Source organism: Hypanus sabinus, unplaced genomic scaffold, assembly GCF_030144855.1.
Source record: "Hypanus sabinus isolate sHypSab1 unplaced genomic scaffold, sHypSab1.hap1 scaffold_886, whole genome shotgun sequence".
Lineage (NCBI taxonomy): Eukaryota > Metazoa > Chordata > Chondrichthyes > Myliobatiformes > Dasyatidae > Hypanus > Hypanus sabinus.
Window position 1 is genome coordinate 56433 of NW_026781739.1, and position 25043 is coordinate 81475.

The 25043-nt window shown below is 43.7% G+C and overlaps 1 protein-coding gene across 1 annotated transcript in view; it reads left to right on the top strand.

Annotated features, from left to right (window-relative positions):
* The window catches only part of LOC132390411 (zinc finger protein 850-like), a 42437-nt gene extending 20787 nt beyond the window's left edge, over nt 1-21650 (top strand). Inside the window, exons 4-5 of the mRNA XM_059963024.1 lie at nt 4312-5853; nt 20159-21650. Of these exons, the coding sequence (XP_059819007.1) occupies nt 4717-5853; nt 20159-21061 (2040 nt within the window). The 5' untranslated portion in view covers nt 4312-4716 and the 3' untranslated portion in view covers nt 21062-21650. The remainder of the gene's footprint in view (nt 1-4311; nt 5854-20158) is intronic.
* The last annotated feature ends 3393 nt before the right edge of the window (nt 21651-25043 follow it).

A 25043-nucleotide genomic window follows, 5' to 3' on the forward strand; every position in this document is an offset into this window, starting at 1 on the left:
GGGAGGATTGGAGTCAGAATGACACAGCAGATAGTGGAGAGGGTGAATTGAATCGAATTGACTTTATTACTTACATTCTTCATACATGAGTTGCAGAAATCTTTATGTTACGTCTCTGTCTAAATGTGCAATGTGAAATTTATAATAGTTTATAATAAATAGTATGTACAACAGGACAGTCAGGATAAATAAAAGTACAATTGTATCAGCATGAATTAATCAATCAGAGGGCCTGGTGGAAGAAGCTGTCCCTGGGCCTGTTGGTCCGGGCTTTCTGGCTGTGGTACCGTTTCCCAGATGGTAGCAGCTGGAACAGTTTGTGGTTGGGGTGACTCTGGTCCCCAATGATCCTTTTTACACAGTGGCCCTTTTTACACACCTGTTTTTGTCAATGTCCTGAATAGTGAGAAGTTCACATCTACATATGCGCTGGGCTGTCCGCACCACTCTCTGCAGAGTCCTGCAACTGAGTGAAGTACAGCACCCATACCAGGCAGTCATGCAGCCCGTCAGGATGCTCTCAATTGTGCCCCTGTAGAAAGTTGTTAGTATTTGGGGCCCCGTCCCACACTTCCTGAACCGCCTGCGGTGAAAGTGGTGCTGTTGTGCCTTTTTCACCACACAGCCAGTATGTACAGACCAGGTGAGATCCTCGGTGTTGTGTGTGCCAGGGAACTTAAAGCTGTTCACCCTCTCAACCCCAGATCCTGGGTCAGCCTGTCTCCATTTCTCCTGTAGTCTGCAGCCAGCTCCTTTGTTTCAGTGACATTGAGGGCAAGGTTCTTTTTTTGACACCAAACAGATGTCATTCAGACCTCAGGACATGAAATTATGATACTGTAGCCATTACTTGAACTTGCTTGCGCCCAACAGTCTGAGGGATTTCAAGGAACAAATCTGTAGAGAGATTGCGGACTATGCCAAGAAACAAAGGTTGATAAAGTGAGTGATTTTAACTTTCCATTTATTGACTGGAATCCTAGGCTGTAAAAAGACTAGATGGGGTCGAGCTTATCAAATCTTCCTTAATCAGTATGTAAAATTCCCGATGTAGAAGTGTGCAATAAGCTATTGGGAAGTGATCTAGGGCGAGTGACAGAAATTAGTGTATGGGAACACTTTGTATCTACTGATCATGAGATTCCAAGTAAATACAGAAAAGCAGAGGCCTGGACCTCCCTTGAGATTCTAAATTGGAGAAAGGCCAATTTTTATGATATTTGCAAGGATTTGACAAGTGTGGATTGGGACAGGATGTTTTTTAGCAAAGGAGAACTTGGTAAGTGGGAGTTCTTCAGAAGTGAAATTTTAAGGGTGTAGAGTTTGTATGTGTCTGACAAAATAAAAGTTGAATGGTAACTAGTGCAGGGAATCTTGGTTTTCAAGAGATATTGAGGCCCTGGATATCTCGTTCCTCTAAATGCCGTGGACTGTTGGGTGCAACCAAAACTCATTAATGACAACCATTTCATAATTCCACTCCTGAACTCATCTGACTTTCCTTTAGTTGTCTTCTTTTGGATTCTAAAAGCTTCCTAATGGTCTTTTGCTCTTTTGTTTGCCCTCTCCTCTGCTTTTATGTTGGTTTTGGTTTCTCATTTAATCCACGGTTGTGCCCTGCTGTCATTCCAATGCTTCCACGTCTTTGGGATGTATCGATTACTCAGCTCTCGAATTGCTCCCAGAAACTCCAGCCATTGCTGCTCCATTGTCACTCCTACCTTTTCTCTTCCAAACAAGTTTGGCCAGCTTCTCTGTCACAGAAACATGGAGAAGTTCAGTACAGAAACAGGCTATTTGGCCCATCTAGTCAATGCCAAAAACATTTAATCTCTCTAATGCAACTACCTGCACCGGGATCATCACCCTCCGTACCCCTACCATCCAGGTACCTGTCAAACTTCTCTTAATGGTGAAATCGAGCTCATATTCTCCACTAGTGCTGACATCTCATTCTGCACTCTCACCACCATTTCAGCAAAGAACTTTTCCAAATGTTCCCATTAAATTTTCACCTTCCCCACTTACCCACTTAACCTCATAATTTTGTTTACTTCTAACAAATCCTCAAAGCAATGTAAAATTTCCTTGTTAATGTTTAGAGCCTTTTTTAGGTGTATAAGATGATGAGGGGCATTGAGTGTGTGGATAGCCAGAGGATTTTTTCCCAGCATTAAGATGGCTAACAGGATGGGGCATAGTTTTAAGGTGCTTGGAAATATATGCGGAGGGGATGTCAGGGGTAGGTTTTTTACACAGAGAGTGTTGGATGTGTCAAATGCACTGCCAGCAGCGGTTGTCGAGGCGGATACAACAGGGACTTTTAACACTCTCTCAGATAGTTACATGGAGCTCAGAAAAATAGAGGACTATGCGCTAGGGAAACCCCAGTCAGTTTCTAGAGTAAGTTACATAGTCGGCACAGCACTGTGGGCCAAAGGGTCTGTAATGTGCTATAGATTTCTATGATTCTATGAAATTCAAGGGAAATCTCCAAACCCACGGAGTGGTGACTAGTAGTGAATAGTGGGAAAGTTACTGGAACGTATGTGCAAGAACCGGAAATATAAGTATTTGGATAGATGTGGACTGATTAAGGATAGACAGCATGGCTTTGTGCATGGTAGGTCATGTCTAACCAGTCTTACAGAGTCTCTTGAGGAAGTTATCAGGAAAGTGGTTGAAGACAAGGCAGTGGATGTTGTCTACATGGACGTTAGCAAGGCACTTGACACAGTCTCATATGGGAGGTTGGTCAAGAAGGTTCAGTCACTCAGCATTCTAGATGAGATAGTAAATTGGATGAGACACTGTCTTTGGCAGAAGCCAGAGTGTGGTAGCAGATGGTTGCCTCTCTGACTGGAGGCCTGTGACTAGTGGTTGCCACAGGGATCAGTGCTAGATCTGTTGTGGTTTGTCATCTATATCAGTAATCTGGATGATAGTGTGGTTAACTGGATTAGCAGATTTATGACCACCAAGACGGGTGGTGTAGTGGACAGCGAGGAAGACTATCATGGCTTGCAGTGCAATCTGGACCCCCTGGGAAAATGGTTTGAGAAATGGAAAATGGAATTTAATTCAGACCAGTGTGAACTGTTGCACTTTGGTTTGACCTACCAAGGGAGGTCTTTCACAGTGACTGGTCGGGCACGGAGGAGTGTTGTAGAAGAAAGGGACCTGGGAATACAAGTCCTTAATTCACTGAAAGTGGTATCACAGTTAGATAGTGACGGAAAGAAAGATTTTAGCCCATTGGCTTTCGTGAACCAAATCCTGACAATAGATGGATATTATGTTGACTTGTAAAAGAGGCCTAATTTGGAGTATTGTGTGATGTTTTGGTCACCTACTGACAGGAAAGATTTAAAAGAGATTCAAAGATTTCAGAGAAAATTCACAAGGCTGTTGTCAAGTTTGGAGGACTTGGGTTATAAGGAAAGATTGAACAGGTCAGGACTTTATTCTTTGGAATGTAGAAGATTGAGGTGAGATTTGATTGTGGTAGAGGGGCATAGATAGTGTAAATGCAAGCTGGCTTTCTCCACTGAGATTGGGTAGGACTTCAACCAGTGGCCAGGGGTTAAGGGTGAAAGGTGAAATGTTAAGGGGAACATGAGGGGAAACTTCTGCACACAGATGGTCATCTAGGTTTGGAATGAGCAGCCAGCACAAGTGGTGCACGCGAGCTCGATTTCAACATTTAGGAAGTTTGTGTAGGTACCTGGATTGTAGGAGTGTGGGAGGGGCAATTTAAATAGTTCAGCACAAGACCAGATGGCCCAAAGGACCTGTTTCTGTGTTGTACTTTTCTACAAGAACTTGAAATATTACAAAAATTCACTCTAACCCCTTTTACCAGCTGTGCGGACCAACCAGTCATCTCAGCAGGAATTTTTTTATATGGTGTTAAAGCTGTAGCACTTTAAGTTAATAATACATAAAAGAATTCCCAGATGCACATCCACAAAGACAATTTGCGTGAGACTGTTTCAGTTACTGTGGGGCCAGGCACCCATGCAGCTCAGCAGGAACAGGGAATAATACCAATGGAGAGAGTCAAACTGAGCCAGGTCACAGATTGGAGATGGTAGAAATGCCCCCTTCTTATAGAGACAGGAAGAGCATCGGAGAGTTTGATGGTCATTCCAGATACCAGCACTCTGCCCAGTCAGGAGGTGATTTCTCTCTCCAACTTGGGTAGAACCTCACTGTAACAGTGTGATACCAGATCAAACCTTGGCAACTCAAGTAATCTCATCGGAAATGTTGTCCTAAACCCATTGATGGATTTTGTAAATCTTTTCACAGGTTAAAAACGAGAAGGAATTTGTCGCCGGGGATCTCAAACAGAAAACGCCAGTTTTGCTGTCTCTGTCTGGATATTTAAGAAGTGGAGCGAGGGATTCAATCGACTATCCTTCCTGCTCAGACTGTGGAGAGGGATTCAATTGATCATTTGACCAAATAGCAAGCCAGTCATCTTACACAGGAGAAAGGCTGTTCACCTTCTCAGACAGTGGGAATAGATTCACTCAATTATCACAATTGAAGGTACATCAGCAAGTTCACACTGGGCAAGGCCATTCATCTGTTCTGTGTGTGAGAAAGGATTCAGTTGGACCTGTGGACACACCAGTCAGTTCACACCACACCTGGTAGAGGCTGGTGATCTGCTGAATTTCTGGGAAAAGATTCACTCAGTCATTTGACCTTATGGCTCACCAGCGAGTTCACACTGGGGAGAAGCCATTCACCTGTTCAGTCTGTGGAAAGGGATTCACTCAGTCATCCAACCTACGGAGTCCCCAGCGAGTTCACACTGGGAAGAGGCCGTTCACCTGTTCAGAATGTGAGAAGAGATTCACTCAGTCATCCAACCTACGGAGTCCCCAGCGAGTTCACACTGGAGAGAGGCGCTTCACCTGCTCAGTCTGTGGGAAGAGATTCACTCAGGCATCCAACCTACGGAGACATCAGCGAGTTCACACTGGGGAGAGGCCGTTCACCTGTTCAGTCTGTGGGAAGAGATTCACTCGGTCATCCAACCTACTGTTACATCAGCGAGTTCACACTGGGGAGAAGCCATTCACCTGCTCAGAATGTGGGAAAGGATTCAGTGAGTTATCCAACCTACTGGTACATCAGCGAGTTCACTCTGGGGAGAAGCCATTCACCTGCTCAGTCTGTGCGAAGGGATTCACTCGGTCATCCCAACTACAGAATCATCAGCGAGTTCACACTGGGGAGAAGCCATTCACATGCTCAGAATGTGGTAAAGGATTCAGTGAGTTATCCAACCTACTGGTACATCAGCGAGTTCACACTGGGGAGAAGCCATTCACCTGCTCAGAATGTGGGAAAGGATTCAGTGCTTTATCCAGCCAACTGAGACATCAGCGAGTTCACACTGGGCAGAAACCGTTCACCTGTTCAGAATGCGGGAAGAGATTCACTCAGTCATCCCACCTGCAGAGTCATCTGCCAGTTCACACTGGAGAGAAGCCATTCCCCTGCTCAGAATGTGGGAAGAGTTTCAGTCACTCACGCTCCCTGCAGAGACACCAGTCAGTTCACACTGGGGAGAAGCCGTTCATCTGCTTAGTCTGTGGGAAGAGATTCACTGAGTCATCCAGATTACTGGTACATCAGCGAGTTCACACTGGGGAGAAGCCGTTCATCTGCTTAGTCTGTGGGAAGAGATTCAATAACTCATCCAGATTGCTGGAACATCAGCGAGTTCACACTGGAGAGAGGCCATTCACCTGCTCAGAATGTGGGAAGAGATTCACTCACTCTTCCACACTACAGAGACATCAGCGGGTTCACACTGGAGAGGAGCCATTTACCTGCTGAGAATGTGGGATAGGATTCACTCAGTCATTCCAACTACTGGCACACCAGTCAGTTGTTATGAATCCCTAGGTTTTGTTTGCTGTGGACTGTCATTTTAAGAGAGAGAGATTAGGAAGTTTAATCAGTCTGACTTGCAGCTTGTTTACATCACTCACAGCTTGTTTAGTTTTAACTGAGGACACAGACACTCAGAGTCAGACGGAGATGAAGGAGGAAAAATGGAAAGATCGATACAAGGGAAGTAGGTGCCAAGGGTCACTGTTTGGAATTTTCCTATGCCCGCAAGTATGGGTTAATTATCGATTCATCATACATCGTCTGTGTGGTTGTCACCTCGTTTGATCCATAGGAGTGGATCTGATTTGGGGTATCATGTGAAGACCACCGATGTGTTAACCCTTGCCTGGGTGTGGTGTGGTAATTCACTTGAAGATGATACGCCTTGTGACAAGTCACTTTGGGTGATAATTATTATGTGGATTTGGAAGGATGACAGATAATATCTACAGTGACTGTTCTCTTGTTTTACCACCATGGAACCTGTGGAATTCGACATAATTGCCTTCTCTCGACATTTACCCTGGATTACATATATCTCTCTCATCACCTATTCTGTGGTTGAACTGAACTTTCATACTTTACCATCTCAAGACTCCAAGCCTTGTTCCCCCCAAGCTCAATAGTTTTGGATTTATATTTACACACATATATACACATAACACTGTTAACTTTTGTTTATCTTGCTTAAGTTACTATATTATAAGTCGATTCTAATAAAGATAGTTTTAAGATCAAAAACAGACTCCTGGTGTAGTCTCCACGAGGAAATCTGCAGATGCTTGGAAGTCAAACACACACAAAATGCTGGTGGAGCACAGCAGGCCAGGCAGCATCTATAAGGAGAAGCACTGTCAACGTTTCAGGCCGCGACCCTTTGTCAGGCAGTCTCAGGCAGTCCTGACGAAGGGTCTCGGCCTGAAACGTCGACTATGCTTCTCCTTATAGATGCTGCCTGGCCTGCTGTGTTCCACCAGTATTTTGTGTGTGTTGTTCCAGGTGTAGTCTATTGGTGCTGATTCGTTTCTAAAGCTTTACGATTCATAACAAAATTGGGGCCTGCATCTGGGATATGAACAGCTATGGGGGCGTAGTCATTAATTATCGATTTCATTGGGGAAGTCCCTTTTGATATGTTTGTGTGTAGAAAATCAGCAGCGGATGCTGATTATTGTTTGGAAGCGGGAACCTCTGAGGCATTAGAGGATGCCAGACGGATTGAGTTGTTGAGTCTTGCTGGAAGGTTAAAACTTGCTATGTTGAAATTGACAATGAGGAGGGAACAGATGCAGAGGGTAATAGCTGAACATTATGTATCTGAGGGTGTGTTTAAAGTGGAGGAGTTGGACGTGTTTCCTGGAAGTAAACCTAGTGAGCTTGAGCTCCAGGACAAGTTAGAAAAATTAAAGATGGAGGCTCCGGAAAGGCAGAGGCAATTTGAGGCTAGAGAGGCAGAAAATCAGAGAGGAGGCAGAAAAACAGAAGGAGGAAGCAGAAAGACAGAGGCTATTCGAGCTGGAAAAGATACAGTGGTTTCAGCAAAGGGGTCTAGCGTTAGACTCTGGTAATAAGTTTGAGGCTAGTCAGGAAATTAAATTGGTACCTCCATTTGATCAGAAAGAGGTTGATAAATACTTACAGCACTTTGAGAAGGTTGCTTAGAATTTAAAGTGGCCAAAAGAGGGTTGGTTCTCTTACAAAGGGGGAGGCTTAGCAAGCCTATTCTGCTTTGACAGTTGATGAAGCAGCTGATTGTGACATAGTGAAACAGGCTGTGCTCAAAGCTTACGAGTTGGTCCCAGAATCATACAGGCAAAAGTTTTGAAATTTGTGGAAATCTGTGAACCGGACATATGTAATTTGCTTATGAGAAGTCTGTGTGTTTTGATCGCTGGTGCACATATATGATGATGATGATAAGTATATGATGATTTTAATAGCTTGAAAGAGTTAGTTTTAATTGAAGAATTCAAAAGGTGTGCTCCTGACGACATAAAGACATATTTAGATGAAAAGGATACTGCCAATTTGCAGGAGTCTGATAGAATAGCAGATGAGTTTGCTTTTACTCATAAGGTTAAGATTATCCCAAATAAGAGCTTCCAAAAGAGTGCCAGAGATCACCAGGGTAAACCAAAAATTACAGCTGTGACTAGTGACAAGAGTAAGGATGAAGGGAAGCAGTTGAAAGAGAAATATTCTGGTCTTGCTTGTTACTATTGTAAGAAAGCTGGTCATGTGATGGCTAATTGTTCTATCCTGAATAAGAAAAATGAAAAGAAGCCAGTCCCAAATGCCGGTGTTCAGTTTGTTGACGCACCTATAAACCCACAGGGTTCTGAACATTCTGTTGAGGCTCAGTTATGGACTGAGAACTCTGACTGAATTAAGAAGGCTTTTGATCATTTTATGTCAAATGGGTTTGTATTAGTAAAGGAAGGGTCAACCCAACTACCAAAAATTCTTAGAGTTACTGGGGATTCTCAGTCACTTATATTAGACAGCATTCTAAAGTTTGGTGATGAGACGAACACTGATGAAGTAAATCTTATTAAAGGCTTTGGGGGTAGCATGGTTTCTGTGCCATTGTACAAGGTAAATTTACTGTCAGGGTTGCTTTTGGGACCTGTTAAAATTGGATTATACTCCATTTTACCATTGGAAGCTGTTAGTTTGCTGTTAGGGAATGACCTAAAATTGTTCCTGCAGCGCTGTTGACAACTAAGACAACCGCTGACGACCCACAGATGGATTTTAACATTTATCCTTCCTGCGCAGGAACTCAAAGTATGGCTAAAAGTATGCCAACGCAGACGAATCTGTGCAGCATGATTCTGATACCCATGATAGCCAAAATCGGGATTCAGGTTATGATGACTTGTCAGGGAATTTCTGCCTTCATTGTTTCAACAGGATTCAGTCGTAAGTCTGATGAGAAAGATTTATCCCTGTCTAGGAAGGAGTTTATAGCAGAACAGAACCGAGACCCTGAGATTGAAGCTTTAAAAGAAACAGCCCTCTCAGATGATGAGATTAAGAATGTGCCAGTAGGGTATTATCTCATGATGAAGTGTCAATGAGGAAGTGGAGGCCACCTGCTATACCAGCGAGTGAGGAATGGGAAATTGTTCACCAAGTTGTAGTTCCTAAAGTTATATGGCTGAAATTTTAACTTTGGCCCACAGTATGCCATTAGGTCGACATTTTGGAGTGAATAAAACTGTAAACAGTTATGTAATAATTCTACTGGCCTAATTTGAGGAAAGATGTTGTGACCTTTTGCAGAAGCTGTCGCACTTGTCAAGTTGTGGGTAAACCGAATCAGGTCACCCCAGTGGCCCCACTCTGCCCTATAACTGCATTCGGTGAACCCTTTTAAAAATTTATAGTGAGGGGAACTTTGTCCTTGTTAAAGGAACAGTGGATTGATAGGGATGTACATGTTAACTTGTTAGACTCTGTTTAGAAGTTCAAGAATAAACTACACCAAGTCTGTAGTCTAGTGAGACAAAACTTAAAGATCTCTCAAAACAAAATGAAGTGTTGGTTTGATAAGTGGGCTTGAGAAAGAAAATACCAGATGGGAGATAAGGTGCTTGAAATAGTCTCTCAAATTAATGATCTGAATAATGCTATTAAAACACCCGACCAACGTAAACTAACACAGGTGGTACACATAAATATAATAAAGCCATATTTTGACAAGCAGGCACCGTCTGTGAGTGTTGTTGTCAAAACATATTGAGAATGAAACAATCGTCTGAGAATTTTCACAAGCCAAACATGGTCCCAGTTAGGCTAATGAACTCGGTTGTTCCAGAAAACATTGCTAACGAGTTGGCTCATCTGCAGCCAAAGCAACAACAACAGCTGAAAGAAGTAATCCTGATGTTTAAAGATTTATTTCACGATGTTCCCAAGCAAACCACAGTCGCAGTACATGATGTAGATATTGGTCAAGCCAAACCGATTAAACAACACCCATATTGCATGAACGTCGAAAAGTGTAAATTGGCTGAGCAAGGAATTGAATATATGATGAAAATGGTATTATTAGTCCTTTGGCATCAGATTGGAGCTCACCCTGCGTTATTGTGCCTTAACCTGATGGTGGTGTTAGATTTTGCACTGATTATGGGAAGGTAAATGCAGTAACAAAAACAGAATCCTCTCCTATCCCTAGGGAGGATGATTGCATCAATAAGTCTGGAAAAGCTAAATTTCTTACAAAGATTGATCTGTTGAAAGAGTATTGGTGTGATCCATTGACGGACAGAGGTAGAGAAATTTCTGCATTTGTGGCACCTTCTGGGTTATATGAACACAATGTTTTCTCTTTTGGAAGGAAAAATGGTCCAGGATCATTCCAGAGAATGATTGATTCTGTAATTCGAGGGTTAGAACACACAGATGCCTATATTGATGACTTAGCCACAGGGAGTGACACTTGGGAAAAGCATATCTCTGCAGTAGAGAAGCCGTTTGACAGGCTTTCTCAGGTCGACCTTACAGTTAGCTAAGAGTGAATTTGGCCATGCCACTGTGACCTGTCTTGGCTATGTTGTTGGTCAAAGCAAGTTGGTTCCTGTTCGGGCAAAAGTCCAGGCAATTTCTCAAGTTCCTATTCTGACTGATAAGAAGGCTCTTGGAAGGTTTCTGGGAATGGATGGATATTTTCGTAAGAACTTTGCTGCTATCGCTCTTTCTCTGACCAATCTCCTGAAGAAGTGTGAAAAGTATGTTTGGACTGAACCTTGTCGGGAGCCATTTGATCGATTGAAAGTTATTATTTGAGGTTAGGCCAATCAATGTAGTGCTGTCAGCCAATTTCATTAGCAGGTTGAAGGTGTGGGTGGCAACACAAGTCATGGGTGCACAGAGAGTAAAGGAGAGGGCCAAAGAGAAAACACTGTGGGGTTTGTGTGCTGAGGGTCAGAGAGACAGAGGAGATGGAGCCCACTCTTACTACCTGCTGGCGATCTGACAGGAAGTCCAGGATCCAGCTGCACAAGGCAGGGTGAAGGCCGAGGTCTCTGAGCTTCTCGTCGATACTTCACGCCTTTGTATGGCTGCTGCTCTGCCCATGACTGTAAGGAACTGCAGAGAACTTTGGAGAGCAGAGAACATCAGAGAAACAAGCCTCCATCCATGGACTCTCCCTACACTTCCTCTCCCTCAGAAAAGCAGGGCATGTGCACAAAGAACCTCATAACCTGGACATTCTTCCTGCAAACCCGCTCCCCCATCGGGGAAGAGATACAAAAGCCTTAAAGCGAACCACCCGGCTCAAGGACGGCTTCCTGTCTGCAGTTATAAGCCAAATGAATGATAAAATGGACTCGACCTCACAATGTAACTCGACGTGACCCTGCACCATATGTCTATCTGCACTGCACTTTCTCTGCAGCCATAATGTTTGTTACAGTTATTGTTTTATCGTATATCAGCTCGATGTACCGTTGTAATGTATCGATCTGTGTGGATGGTACATCAGGGAAGATTTTCACTGTCGTTCAGTACATGATGATAATAAACAAATTCCCCATTTTAATTGTGTGCAAATATTAGACAGATTGAGCTTTTGCTCTGGAACCACAGAAGGAAACTGAACTGTTGTCTTTCTGAGGAACGCAAATAAATAGAAAAGGCTTTAATCTCTCATTACGATCTGCGGTAACTGGAATCAGGTGACTGGTGGTGGGTCTCCCATATCAATATCAGAATCAAGTTTAATAGCACCGGCATATGCCATGAAATTCGTTCAGAAGTAGAACCTAATTTTTGACCATAGATTTTAACAATTGTGATTTAATATAAGAATATAACTATCACATTGTTAAATTATATAAATAGTACAAAATGAAAAAAAGATGTAATAAACTATTTTAATTGTGTGGAACTATTTGACTGACTGGGTTGTTGCTTTGGAAGTAGTGGAGTGAAGCTTAACTGAACTGCACACATTTATGAGAAGCTCAGATAATTATAAAAAGCTAAATTCTCACATAAGTGGGTCAGACACCCAGAAACATCGGCAGCACTTCAGCAGGTAAAAACAGTGGAATGAAACATGCTGAAAATATTGCCGGAAAAAAACATATTGTCCACCACAACGAGAGGACGTGACAGATCCGGATCTCACTGCCTTGTCTGAACGGGGAAAGATGAAGCTACACGTATAGGTAGAGCAGTGACCCGCAGATGCTGCAGATCTGCAGAGAAACGTGAACAGGAAACGGGATCACATGGCCGCTTTGGTCTCTCACCCCAGACAGATGTCCGTTTACCCACTACTCTGTGGAAAGACGCAAACGCCGCTCACATCTCCACTCACCTTAACTGGATTAGACATTTCAACCCCCAGGAAAAATATATCGTCTATCCACTCTATCTATTCCTCTCGTAATCCTATAAACGTCCATCCAGTCTCACCCCAGCCTGCGCCGCTCTGGAGAAAACAACACAAGTTTGTCCAGCCTCTCGTTACAGCTCATGTCCTCTAATCCAGGCAGTGTCCTGGTAAACCTCTTCTGTGCCCTCTCCAAAGCCCCGACATCCTTCCGAGAATCGGGGCGACCAGAACTGTATGAAACACTCCAGATGTGGTCTAACTAGTTCTATAAAACTGTGTTCCAAACTGTGGCGTTTTAGAAACGAACCAGCAGCAATAGAGTTCACACTGGAGTCTGGTTTTGATGTTAAAACCATTATCTTTAGTAGTATCGACTTATAATATAGTAACTTAACGAAATGAAGGGAAGTTAACAGTGTTATGTGTATATGTGTGTAAATATAACTCCCAGACTATCGAGCCTGAGGGAACAAAGCTTAGAGTCCTGAGATGGTAAAGTAGGAAAGTTCAGTAATCCACGGAATAAATGATGGGACAGAGATATTTGTAATCCAGGGTGAAACGTAGAGAAACGGCCGTTACTTCAACCAAGTTCTTATCCGCTGAATCCGTCCACAGACGAGTTACCGTCTTCCAGGGGTTACCACACAACATACCCAGGCAAGGGTTAACACAAGATATTCCAAAACCCACTCCTATGGATTACACGAAGTGACAGCCACACACATTCGTTGTGTTTCCGTGTACCGATGATCAACCCACTCTTGTGGGCACAGGAGAGTTCCAAGCCTCAGCTGCGACTAACTGAAGCGATCAGCTTTTCCAGTCTCTCTCTCTCTTTAGACTGGCCGACTGCCTGTCTGCAGATCGCTCTCTCTCTCTGATGGTTCAGTCCACAGTCAGCGCTGTCAGCCTGTGACTGACGTCATAGTCCCGCCTCCTCACGCCGGCGCTCTTAAAGAAACAGTCACAGTACGACCGCAGGCTCGTAACAGCCGCAACACAACTTCCCGACTTTTGAACTCAGTGCTTCAACTAATAAGGACAACCATGTCATTTGCCTTCTTAACCACCGGATCAATCTGTGCAGTCTCTTTCAGGGAGCGATGAACTTGGAGTCTAAGATCCCTCTGATCATCGACACTGTTCAGGGTTTTGCATTCAACAGTGTACTGTCTCATACATTCGACCTATCGAGCTGCCAAGATGATCATCACTAATCAAATCTCACTGAGATTTCTCAGGTCCTGTTGAATTTATTGCCAAGTGCTCAAGTACGAGAAGGTACAGGAACAGAGAAACACTGACTTGTTGCAGCATCACAGGCAAGTACATTCAGATAACACACGGAACACAAATTATACGATTCTCTGTCAGTAACAATCTGTAAATATGTTTTATGTCATTAACGATATTTAAAATACATTGTGTCATGATCAATACTAAAATGTGCATTTGTGTCAATAACAGACTTGGAAATGTTGAATTTGATCCCTGTCTCCATTCCTCCTGTAATCCACAACCAGCTCCTTTGTTTTCGTTACAATGAGGGAGAGGTTGTTTTCTTGACATGACTATGTCGGGGTGATGACTTCTTCTCTGTCGGCTGCCTCGTTATTATTTGGGATCCGGCGGATCAATGTACTGTGGTCAGCAAATCTAATTAGCAGATTGGAACCCGCCACTGCAGCCCCACAGTGCACTATGTACTGATTGCAAACTACGAAATTGCATGTGAATAGCCTCCCCTCCCTCAACTGCACTCTTTCTGCGTCACCAGCAGACTGGGACATCCCACATCTCGCTGCCTCCGCCAGGACATTAAACTGTGAACAACTGTGGTCAGGGACTGATCTCTGGGGTACTCCAAACGCTACCTCCTTCCAGTCTGAAAATGACCCACTCATCCAGACACACACTACCGGCAGTTTATCGATCTCCAACGAAAAAGCCTAATCACCTACTCCTGAGGGTCAATACCATTGCTGACTCGGAGTTTACAACCGTCAAATACCAGGAGGGACATAATAATCAGAAAGTCTCTAGTCACAGCCGTGTAAATAAAATGTGATCTCAGTGGGTGTGTGGCGCATGCTCAGAATGCGAAGGAGACAGACAGACTGAGCCAAGTCACAGACTGATGAAGGGGAGGAATGATCCATTTTGATACAGAGAGGGAAGCGGAGAATTTGATATTGTGCCTGATGCCGGAACTGTAGCCTGTTAGAAGATGAAGTCTTGTTCCTCCAACTTGTTCTGAGTTGTGACAGTTTTTTTCAGAAGCCACCATGGAGAGTAAAATTAACTGAGTTGAAGTGTTGTCCTTCACCCTCCAACGTGCTTTGTAAGCTTTTAACAGTGTAGAAAAGGCAAAGGATTTGTCTATGGGAATCACAAACACAACAACACGTTAGTTCCGCTGTATCTGTCAGTTCACCAGCGCTTGAAAGCCGCCGATTCTTGAATGTGGAGGCGGAGATGCTGGAGAAGACAGCGCCCCACTCGCGACAAGGAGAGCCCGATCACGTGTCCATGTACGTGATCTGATTGGATACATCGCCATGACGTTATAGCACTGTGACCTCATTCACTGGCTCTCATTTTGGAAGGGATTCAGTCGGCCATCGCAGATACACTAACAGCTTCGCACTGGGAAGCGGCCGTTCACCTGCTCCGTGTGTGTGAAGAGACTCATTCAGTTAATCCACCTTGTGATGCTCCGGTGAGTTCGCAATAAATAGAGGCCACATTTCTGTCCGGAGTGAGCAAAGAGTTTTACTCAATCATCCCAGCTGCTGCAACACCAGCAACTTCACATCAGGGAGGAAGTTCAAATCAGCTTCGTGTTAAATGTTTAACCATCACGGTGACTGAAGGCAGCTGCGGGTTCATGAGGGACTGTTACTGTCAGATTCTGCAGTTCTTGCGGCTGCTCATCGCACCCAGGACTGAACCCTGGTCACTGAGCATTGGAGGAGTCCGTTCTGCTGATGTTAGCCTTAAACTAGACTGGTGTTTAATATTGTGGAGCTGTGAAAGATAAATCAGTTTGTATCAAATCCCGTGTCTCACTTGAGAGACCACTCGGCCCAGCTGGTCCCTGTCCATTTTTCTGTTCCATATCAGTATATGAAAATCTATCCCTGCCGTTCCCCTCTCACCCTCCCTGAGATGACAGATTGCAACTAGTCACTACTCCGTGGGATAGGAGATTTCCCTTGAATTTCACAGAAACATAGAAATCTACAACATATTACTGATGCTTTGGCCCACAATATCGTACCGACCATGTAACTTAGTCTCTTAACTGTCTAGAATTACCCTACCGCATAGCCACCTATTTCCTAAGCTCCATGTACCTATCTAAGCGTCTCTTAAAAGATCCTATTTTATCCGCCTCTACCGACGCTGGCGGTACATTCCACACAGACATCACTCTCTGTTTAAAAAAAAACTTGGCTCTGACGCCTCCCCTGTACCTACCTCCAAGCAGCTTAAACCTATTCCCCCTCGTGTTAGCCGTTTATGCCCTGGGGAAAAAGCCTCTGACTATCTACACGACCAATGCCTCTCATCATCTTATACACCTGCATGAATTTCCTGCATGATTTTCTCCCGTCTGAACAAGACGATGAGCTCACTGTGGTTGTGACGTTGTTCAGGGCTCCGGACGAAGATGGTTAAACTCCTTCTTCCCCACTCTTTTCAATGTTTTAGGTCATTCTCACTAATTTCAAAGGTCTTCGCTTCGAACTGCTGGGTTGTTACAATGCACCTCTGAAGTCTGACAGCAGACTAGCGAGTGAATGGAGCAGAGTCTGAAACCAATTTGCCAGTCAGGGATTTGGGGCTCCAGAAAGAGATGGGGCCTGGAGTTTACAAGGAGGAGGAAGAAGACAAACCAAACCTGCAGGATGTGGCTACAAATGAAAGATCAGACACATTTGGAAACTGCTTGATTGAAAAAAAAGTGGTCAATTTCTGCAAAATACTGGAGGAAATCAACATATCAGGCAGAAAATGTGGAGAGGAATAAATAGACAACGTTTAGGCCGAGCCCTTCAGCATGCCTAGACTGTGGACTCCTCTGCTTAGTTGCTGCCTGAACTGCACAGTTCCTCCAGCATTGTGGGTTTGTGTGTGTGTGTCTGTATTTCTAGCAACTGCAGAATCGTTTGTGTTTTATATCTTCATTTGTAAGAGGGTTGTACTTCGGTATTAGATAAACAGAATGCCTGTTGATATTGTTTTTGGGAGCCGCTTTCTACGTTAAAAGAGCTGCTGAGTTTTCTACACAGAAAAAACCCTGAGGTGTGGAGATAAAACCGGTGCTTGCAGGAACTTTTTATGGCACCGTGATTACCCATAAAACAGTGCGTTTAAAATTTCTCTGCCTCTGAACCACCAATCAAATGCGCAGGCGTCAAGGTTGTTGACGTATTCAGATCGCATGCGCGCTGTATACAAAAGGACTCAGCAGGAGCGTTCAAGGTAAGAATGAATCTACGGGCGGCTATCTTAAACACCGAGTGTGGAACAATTGCTCTGATGCCGGACACCGTGACCCGCAATCCCGGGACAGTCCTGCTGTCTTCCCCTTCTCTCAGCCCCACGATCCGTACACAGGCCCTGGGAAGCTTCCGGCTGCTGAGGGAATGGGAACCGATGGATCTCTCAAACAGAGCTGAGATCCAGCTATTTAAATGCAAGGATTAGGAACTCGGCGAAAGAGAACAAAATCTTTTACATCACCAGTTGAGAAAATCTTCTTTGTTCTACCTCCAATCACAAACAAGAGAAAACCCGTGGAGAGGGCACAGTTTTAAGGTGCTTGGAAGCAGGTACGAAGGAGATGTCAGGGGTGTTGTGTTCTTTATACGGACCGTGGGTTACTCATAACAAACTATATTAGGGAAGAATTGACCTTTTATTTAACAGCAACAAAACCACGTTTTACACTGCCATGCTTCTCGATCATTCTTCATTTCTGCGCATTCTCAGAACTCTGTCCAGTCACGTCCTGGCACGTGATATCACCACGAGGGCTGAGTTTCTTTACGCAGAGTGATGAGTGTCTGGAATGGGCTGCCGGCGACTGTGATGAAGGCGGATGCAATCGTGTCTTTTAAGAGGCTTCTGGTACATGGTGCGCAGAAAAATAGAGGACTATGGGAAACTCTAGGTAATTTCAAAAGTAAGTAATATGTGGCACAGCATTGTAGGCCGAAGGGCCTGTATTGTATTGTATAAATGGTGAAGTCACTTACCCATGACCTCTGCTTGTCAGCCCACCCAACATCAGTGGAAAATGCTGCTTGCATATACCTCTATCTATACCCTTATAATTCTGTATACTTCCAACAAATCCTCAAAGCAGTGTACAAACTCCATTTCCAAAAAAGTTGAGATATTTTCTAAAATGCAATAAAAACAAAAATCTGTGATATGTTAATTCACGTGAACCTTTATTTAACTGACAAAAGAACAAAGAAAAGATTTTCTATAGTTTTACTGACCAACTTAATTGTATTTTGTAAATATACACAAATTTAGAATTTGATGGCTGCAACAGACTCAACAAAAGTTGGGACAGAGTTAAAATAAGATTGAAAAGTGCACAGAATATTCAAGTAACACCGGTTTGGAAGACTCCACATGAAGCAGGCTAATTGGTAGCAGGTGAGTTATCATGACTGTGTATAAAAGTAGCGTCCATCAAAGGCTCAGTCTTTGCAAGCAAGGATGGGTCGTGGCTCACCCCTTTGTGCCAAAATTCATGAGAGAATTTAGGTCTTTCAATATCTACAGTACATAATATTGTGAAAAGATTCAGAGAATTCAGAGACATCTCAGTGCGTGAAGGGCAAGGTCGGAAACCACTGTTGAATGCACGTGATCTTCAAGCCCTCAGGCGGCACTGCCTAAGAAACAGTCATGCTATTGTGACAATTGTAGCCATCTGGCCTTGGGAGTACTTCGGAAAACCATTGTCACTTAATGCAGTCCGTCGCTCCATCCGGAAATTCAACTTGAAACTGTATTACTCAAGGAGGAAGCCATACATCAACTCTATGCAGAAACGCCAGCAAGTTCTCTGGGCCTGAGCTCATCTCAGATGGACTGAAAGACTGTGGAACTGTGGTCAGATGAGTCCATATTTCAGCTAGTTTTAAGAAAAAAAACGGGCATTGAGTTCTCCATGCCAAAGGTGAAAACGACCATTCTGATTGTTATCAGAGAAAGGTACAAAAGCCAGCATCTGTGATGGTATGGGGGTGCATCAGTGCCCACGGCATGGGTGAGTTTCATGTATGTGAAGGTAACACTGACTGAGGCATATATTAGGATTTTAGAGAGACATATGTTGCCATCAGGGCGACGTCACTTCCCGGGACGTCCATGCTTATTTCAGCAGGACGATGCCAGACCACATTCCGCACGGGCTACAACAGCGTGGCTTTGCAGACACAGAGTGCGTGTGCTTGACTGGCCTGCTGCCAGTCCAGATCTATATCCTATTGAAAACATATGGCGCATCTTGAAGAGGAGAATCAGACAACGGAGACCACGGACTGTTGAGCAGCTGAAGTCTTACATCAAGCAAGAATGGACAAAATTTCCAATTGCAAATCTACTGCAATTAGTATCCTCAGTTCCAAAACGATTCAAAAATGTTATTAAAAGGAAAGGGTAATGTAACACAATGGTAATCATGCCTCTGTCCCAACTTTTGTTGAGTGTGTTTGTGTTGCAGCCATCAAATTCTACATTTGTGTATTTACAAACTACAATTAAGTTGTTCAGTAAAACTATTGCAAATCTTTTCTTTGTACTTTTGTCAGTAAAATAAGGGTAAATGTGAATTAACATATCAGAGATTTCTGTTTTTATTGCATTTTGGAAAATATCCCAACTTTTCTGGAAATGTTGTTTGCATAATTTCCTTGTTTATGCTTAGAGCCTTTTTTAGGTGTATGTGAGCTCGATTTCAACATTTAAGAGGTTTTTAATAGGTTCCTGGATGGCAGGGGTATGGGACTGGGCAGTTTAAATGGTTCAACACAAACTCGATGGCCCATAGGGCCTGTTTCTGTTTTGTATTTTTCTACGACTGTGACAGGATCCTGAAATAATTCTAATATGTACTCTATGAACTTGTAACAGCTGTGTGGACCAACCATTCATCTCAGCAGGAATTTTTTATATGGCGTTAAAACGGTGGCACTTTAAGTTAATAATACATAAAAGAATTCCCAGCAGCACGTCAAGAAAGACTATTTGCGTTTCAGATACTGTGGGGCCAGGCACCCGTGCTGCTCAGCAGGAACAGGGAATACGAGCATTAGAGAGAGTCAAACTGAGCCAAGGCACAAATTCGAGATGGCAGAAATGCCCCATTCTTATAGAGACAGGAAGAGCATCAGAGAATTGATGGTCATTCCAGATACCAGCACTGTGCACAGTCAGGAGATGATTTCTCTGTCCAACTTGGGTTTAACATCACTGTAACAGTGTGATACGAGATCAAACCTCGGCAACTCAAGTAATTTCATCTCAGATGTTGTCCTAAACCAATTGATGGATTATGTAAATCTTTTTACAGGTTAAAAACGAGAAGGAATTTGTCTCCACGAATCTCAGATACGGCACGGCAGTTTTGCTGTCTCTGTCCCGATATTTAAGAAGTGGAGCAAGGGATTCAATCGACCATCCTTCCTGCTCAGACTGTGGGAATGGTTTCACTCGGTTATCTCAGTTGAAGGTACATCAGCAAGTTCCCACTGGGCAAGGCCATTCATCTGTTCTGTGTGTGAGAAAGGATTCTGTCGGGCATCCCACCTGCGGACAGACCAGTCCGATCACACTGGGCTGAGGCTGGTCATCTGCTGAATTTCAGGGAAGGGATTCTCTCGGTCATCTGACCAAATGGCACACCAGCAAGTTCATACCGGGAAGTGGCCATTCACCTGCTCAGACTGTGGGAAGGGATTCACACAGTCATCCACACTACAGATTCATCAGCGAGTTCACACTGGGGAGAAGCCATTCACCTGCTCAGACTGTGGGAAGGGATTCACACTGTCGTCCCACCTACAGAGACACCATCGAGTTCACACTGGGGAGAAGCCATTCACTTGCTCGGTCTGTGGGAAGAGATTCAGTGAGTCATCTGACCTACTGGTACATCAGCGAGTTCACACTGGGGAGAGGCCATTCACCTGCTCAGTCTGTGGGAAGGGATTCACTCAGTCATCCAACCTACTGGTACATCAGCGAGTTCACACTGGGGAGACGCCGTTCACCTGCTCAGTCTGTGGGAAAGGATTCACACTGTCATCCCAACTACAGAGACATCTGCGAAGTCACACTGGAGGGAAGCCATTCACCTGCTCAGAATGTGGGAAGGGATTTACACTGTCATCCCACCTACAGAGACACCAGCGAGTTCACACTGTGGAGAAGCCATTTACCTGCTCAGAATGTGGGAAAGGATTCACTCAGTCATCCATACTGCAGATTCATCAGCGAGTTCACACTGGGGAGAAGCCGTTCACCTGCTCAGACTGCGGGATGAGATTCACTTGCTCATCTAAACTGAAGGTACATCAGAGAGTTCACACTGGGGAGAAGCCGTACACCTGCTTAGACTATGGGAAGGGATTCACTCAATCATCCAACCTACTGGTACATCAGCGAGTTCACACTGGGGAGAGGCCATTCACCTGCTCAGTCTGTGAGAAGAGATTCACTTGCTCAACAAAACTGAAGGTACATCAGCGAGTTCACACTGGGTAGAAGCCGTTCACGTGCTCAGTCTGTGGGAAAGGATTCAGTCAGTCGTCCCAATTACTGGCACACCAGTCAGTTCACAATGGGGAGTGGCTGTTGTTATGAATCCCTGGGTTTTGTTTGCTGTGGACTGTCATTTTAAGAGAGAGAACAGATTAAGAAGGTGTATCAGTCGGCCTTGCAGCTTGTTTACATCGCTCACAACTTGTTTAGTTTTAACCGAGGACACAGACACTCAGAGTCAGACGGAGACGAAGGAGGAAAAATGAAAGGATCAAAACCAGGGAACTAAAGGCCAAGGGTCAATCTTTGGAACTTTCCTATGCCCACAAGTGTGGGTTAGTTATCGATTCATCGTACATCGAACGTGTGGTGGTCACCTCGTTTGATCCATAGGAGTGGATCTGATTTGGGGTATCATGTGAAGACCACTGATGTGTTGACCCTTGCCTGGGTGTGGTGACGATACACCTTGTGACAATTTGCTTTTGGTGATAATTCGTATTTGGATTTGGAATGACGATGGATTAAATCTACAGCGATTATTCTCTCGCTTTACCACCATGGAACCTGTGGAATTCAACATAATTGCCTTCTCTTGACATTTACCCGGATTACAAATATCTCCCTCATCACCTATTGCGTGGATGAACTGAGCTTTCATACTTTACTATCTCAAGACTCCAAGCCTTGTTTCCCCCGAGCTCAGTAGTTTGGGAGTTATATTTACACACATTTATTCAAATAAAACACTGTTAACTTCTGTTTATCTTGTTTAAGTTACAATATTATAAGTAGTTATTAATAAAGATAGTGGTTTTAACATCAAAACCAGACTCCAGGTGTAGTCTATTGCTGCTGGTTTGTTTCTAAAGCGTTACGGTTCATAACAAAATTGCATCCTGCGTCCGGGATATGAACAAACTTGGGGAAATATTGATCGATTCATTATCGAGTTGATTGGGGTGATCCCTTTTGATTTATTTGTGTGTGGAAATCAGCAGCAATGGATATTTATATAATTCTGGAAGCACCAACCCCTGAGGTATTAGGAAAAGCTAAAAAGAATGAATTGCTGACGATTGAACCTCAATGAGGTAAGGGGGTGTGAAGGAGCAGGGTAAGCATAAAACTGGGAGAGCAGGTAAAGGTGAAAAAAATAGGGGTTTTATTACCCAAAGTGTTTATAAACTCAACAGAACTGTTCTAGAGTCTAAACTTGAATCAGCTAAACTTGAATCAGCTAAACAGAACAAAACTGGGTTACAACAATGCAGCGAAATACTCCTCAGACCTAGAGACACCACTCAGCTCCTGGCTGTGGGCTTATATTGGATGCTGGCCATTCAATAGTAAATTGCATGGGACAGAAAACATTCCCCTCCTTTAAAAGATATGCCATAAATGACGTAGCTCCAGAGAACACCCCTCTGGCTGTAGCAGAATCCAATTATCCAGCCCCATCTACATAGGCTGGTGTCATGCAGCCACTGAGTCGTTTCCCAGGTTATCAGGAGGACGGTCGGCTACAGGACACTTTAATAGGCCCGGCTGATGGTGCGGCTGCGAATTGCAGACGCCACAGGGGACTATGAAAAAGCCAGAAATTCAGAGGAAAATAGTTGAGCACTATATATCTATGAAGGTATTTGATAAGGAAGTGTTAAAGAGGTTTCCTGTGAGTAAAGAGGAGTTCCAGTTACAACTAGAACAATTGAGGACTGATGTACTTAGATTAGAGGCTGAAGAAAAAGAGACAGAGGGGGTTTGATGCAGACAAACAGAGGGAGGAAGCAGAAAAAAAGGTGTTTTGAAGCTGAGGAAGCAGACAAACAGAGGGAAGAAGGAAAAAGACAGAGGCAGGTTCTGACAGATAAGTTAAGGCTCAAGAAAGAAGTTGCTGTCTCAAAGGAGTTGGTTGTACCATTTATTGCCAGCCAGGAAGTTAAATTTGTCCCTCCATTTGATGAAACCGACGTAGGTAAATACTTCCAGCCTTTTGAGAAAGTGGCTGAAAGTCAAAAGCGGTCGAAAGGAAGCTGGACTCTTTAGTTACAAAGTATAATTAAGGGCAAGGCTCAACACACACATTCTGCCCTATCAATTGAAAATGCAGCTGATTATGTCATTGTGAAACAGGCTGTGCTCAAAGCTTATGTGTTGGTTCCAGAAGCTTACAAAGGCTTGGAAATTGGAGGAAATCTATGAAACAGACTTACATGGAATTTGCTTCTGAGAAGTTTGTGTGTTTTGACCGCTGGTGCACATATAAAAATATAAATAATGATTTTTACAGATAGAAAGAGTTGGTTTTAATTGAAGAATTCAAAAGGTGCGTCTATGATGACATAAAGAGACATTTAGATGAAAATGATGCTGCCACTTTGCAGGAGTCTGCTAGATTAGCAGATGTTTGCTTTAACTCATAAGGTTAAGTTTACCCCGAATAAGAGCTTCCGAAAGAGTAGCAGGGATCACCAGGGTAAACCAGAAATTAAAGCTGGGACTAGTGACAGGAGTAAGGATGAAGGGAAACAGTTGAAGGTGAAATATTCTGGTCTTGCTTGTTACTATTGTAAGAAAGCTGGTCATGTGATGGCTGATTGTTCTGTCCTGAAGAAGAAAATGGAAAAGGTGGCAGTCCCAAATGCCCGTGGTCAGTATGTTGAAGCACCTATAAACCCACAGGGTTCTGAACATTCTGCTGAGGCTCAGTTAAGGACTGAGAGGTCTGACTGAGTTAAGAAGGTGTTCGATCATTTTATGTCAGATGGGTTTGTATTCGTAAATGAAGAATCAACCCCAGTACCAGTGAAAATTCTTCGAGATACTGGGGCTTCTCAGTCACTTATATTAGACAGTGTTCTAAAGTTTGGTGATGAGTCTAACACTGGTGGGTTAAATCTTATTCAAGGCTTTGGGGGCGGTGTGGTTTCTGTGCCGTTGCACAAGGTAACTTTATAATCAGGATTGGTTTCAGGACCTGTTGAGATCGGATTGTGCTCCAGTTTACCGGAGGAAGATGTTACTTTGCTGTTAGGGAATGACCTGGCAGATGGTAAAGTTGTTCCTGCAGTGCAGTTCACAACTAAGCCAACCACTGATGACCCACAGATGGATTTTAACATTTATCCTTCCTACGCAGGAACTCAAAGTATGGCTAAAAAGTCTACCAATGCAGAGAGTTCTGTGCAGCATGATTCTGATACCCATGATAGCCAAAATCCGGATTCAGGTTATGATGACTCGTCAGGGACTTTTCCGCCTTCATTGTTTCAACAGGATTCAGGTCGTAAGTCTGATGAGAAAGATTTGTCCCTGTCTAGGAAGGAGATTATAGCAGAACAGAACCGAGACCCTGAGATTGAAGCTTCAAAAGAAACAGCTCTCTCAGATAATGAGATTAAGAAAGTGCCAGTAGGGTATTATCTCAAGGATGGCGTGTTAATGAGGAAGTGGAGGCCACCTGCTATACCAGTGAGTGAGGAATGGGCAATTGTTCACCAAGTTGTAGTTCCTAAAGTTTTTAGGGCTGAAATTTTAACTTTGGCCTACAGTATGCCCTTACGTCGACATCTTCGAGTGAATGAAACTGTAAACAGGATTATGAAATAATTCTACTGGCCTAATTTGAGGAAAGTTGTTGTTACCTTTTGCAGAACCTGTCACACTTGTCAAGTTGTGGGTAAACCTAATCAGGTCAGACCAGTGGCCCCACTGTGGTCTATACCTGCATTCGGTGAACCGTTTTCAACATTTATAGTGGATTGTGATGGCCCATTGCCAAAGACTAAAGCTGGCCATCAGTATCTGCTAACTGTTATGTGTACTACATCCAGATTCCCAGAGGCAATAGCTCTCAGAAATATTAAAGCTAAAACTGTGGCAAAGGCTGTTATCAAGTTTTTTACTTTATCTGGTTTGCCTAAAGAAATCCAGTCTGATCAAGGAAGTAATTTTACATCTGGATTATTCCAGCAGGTAGTTT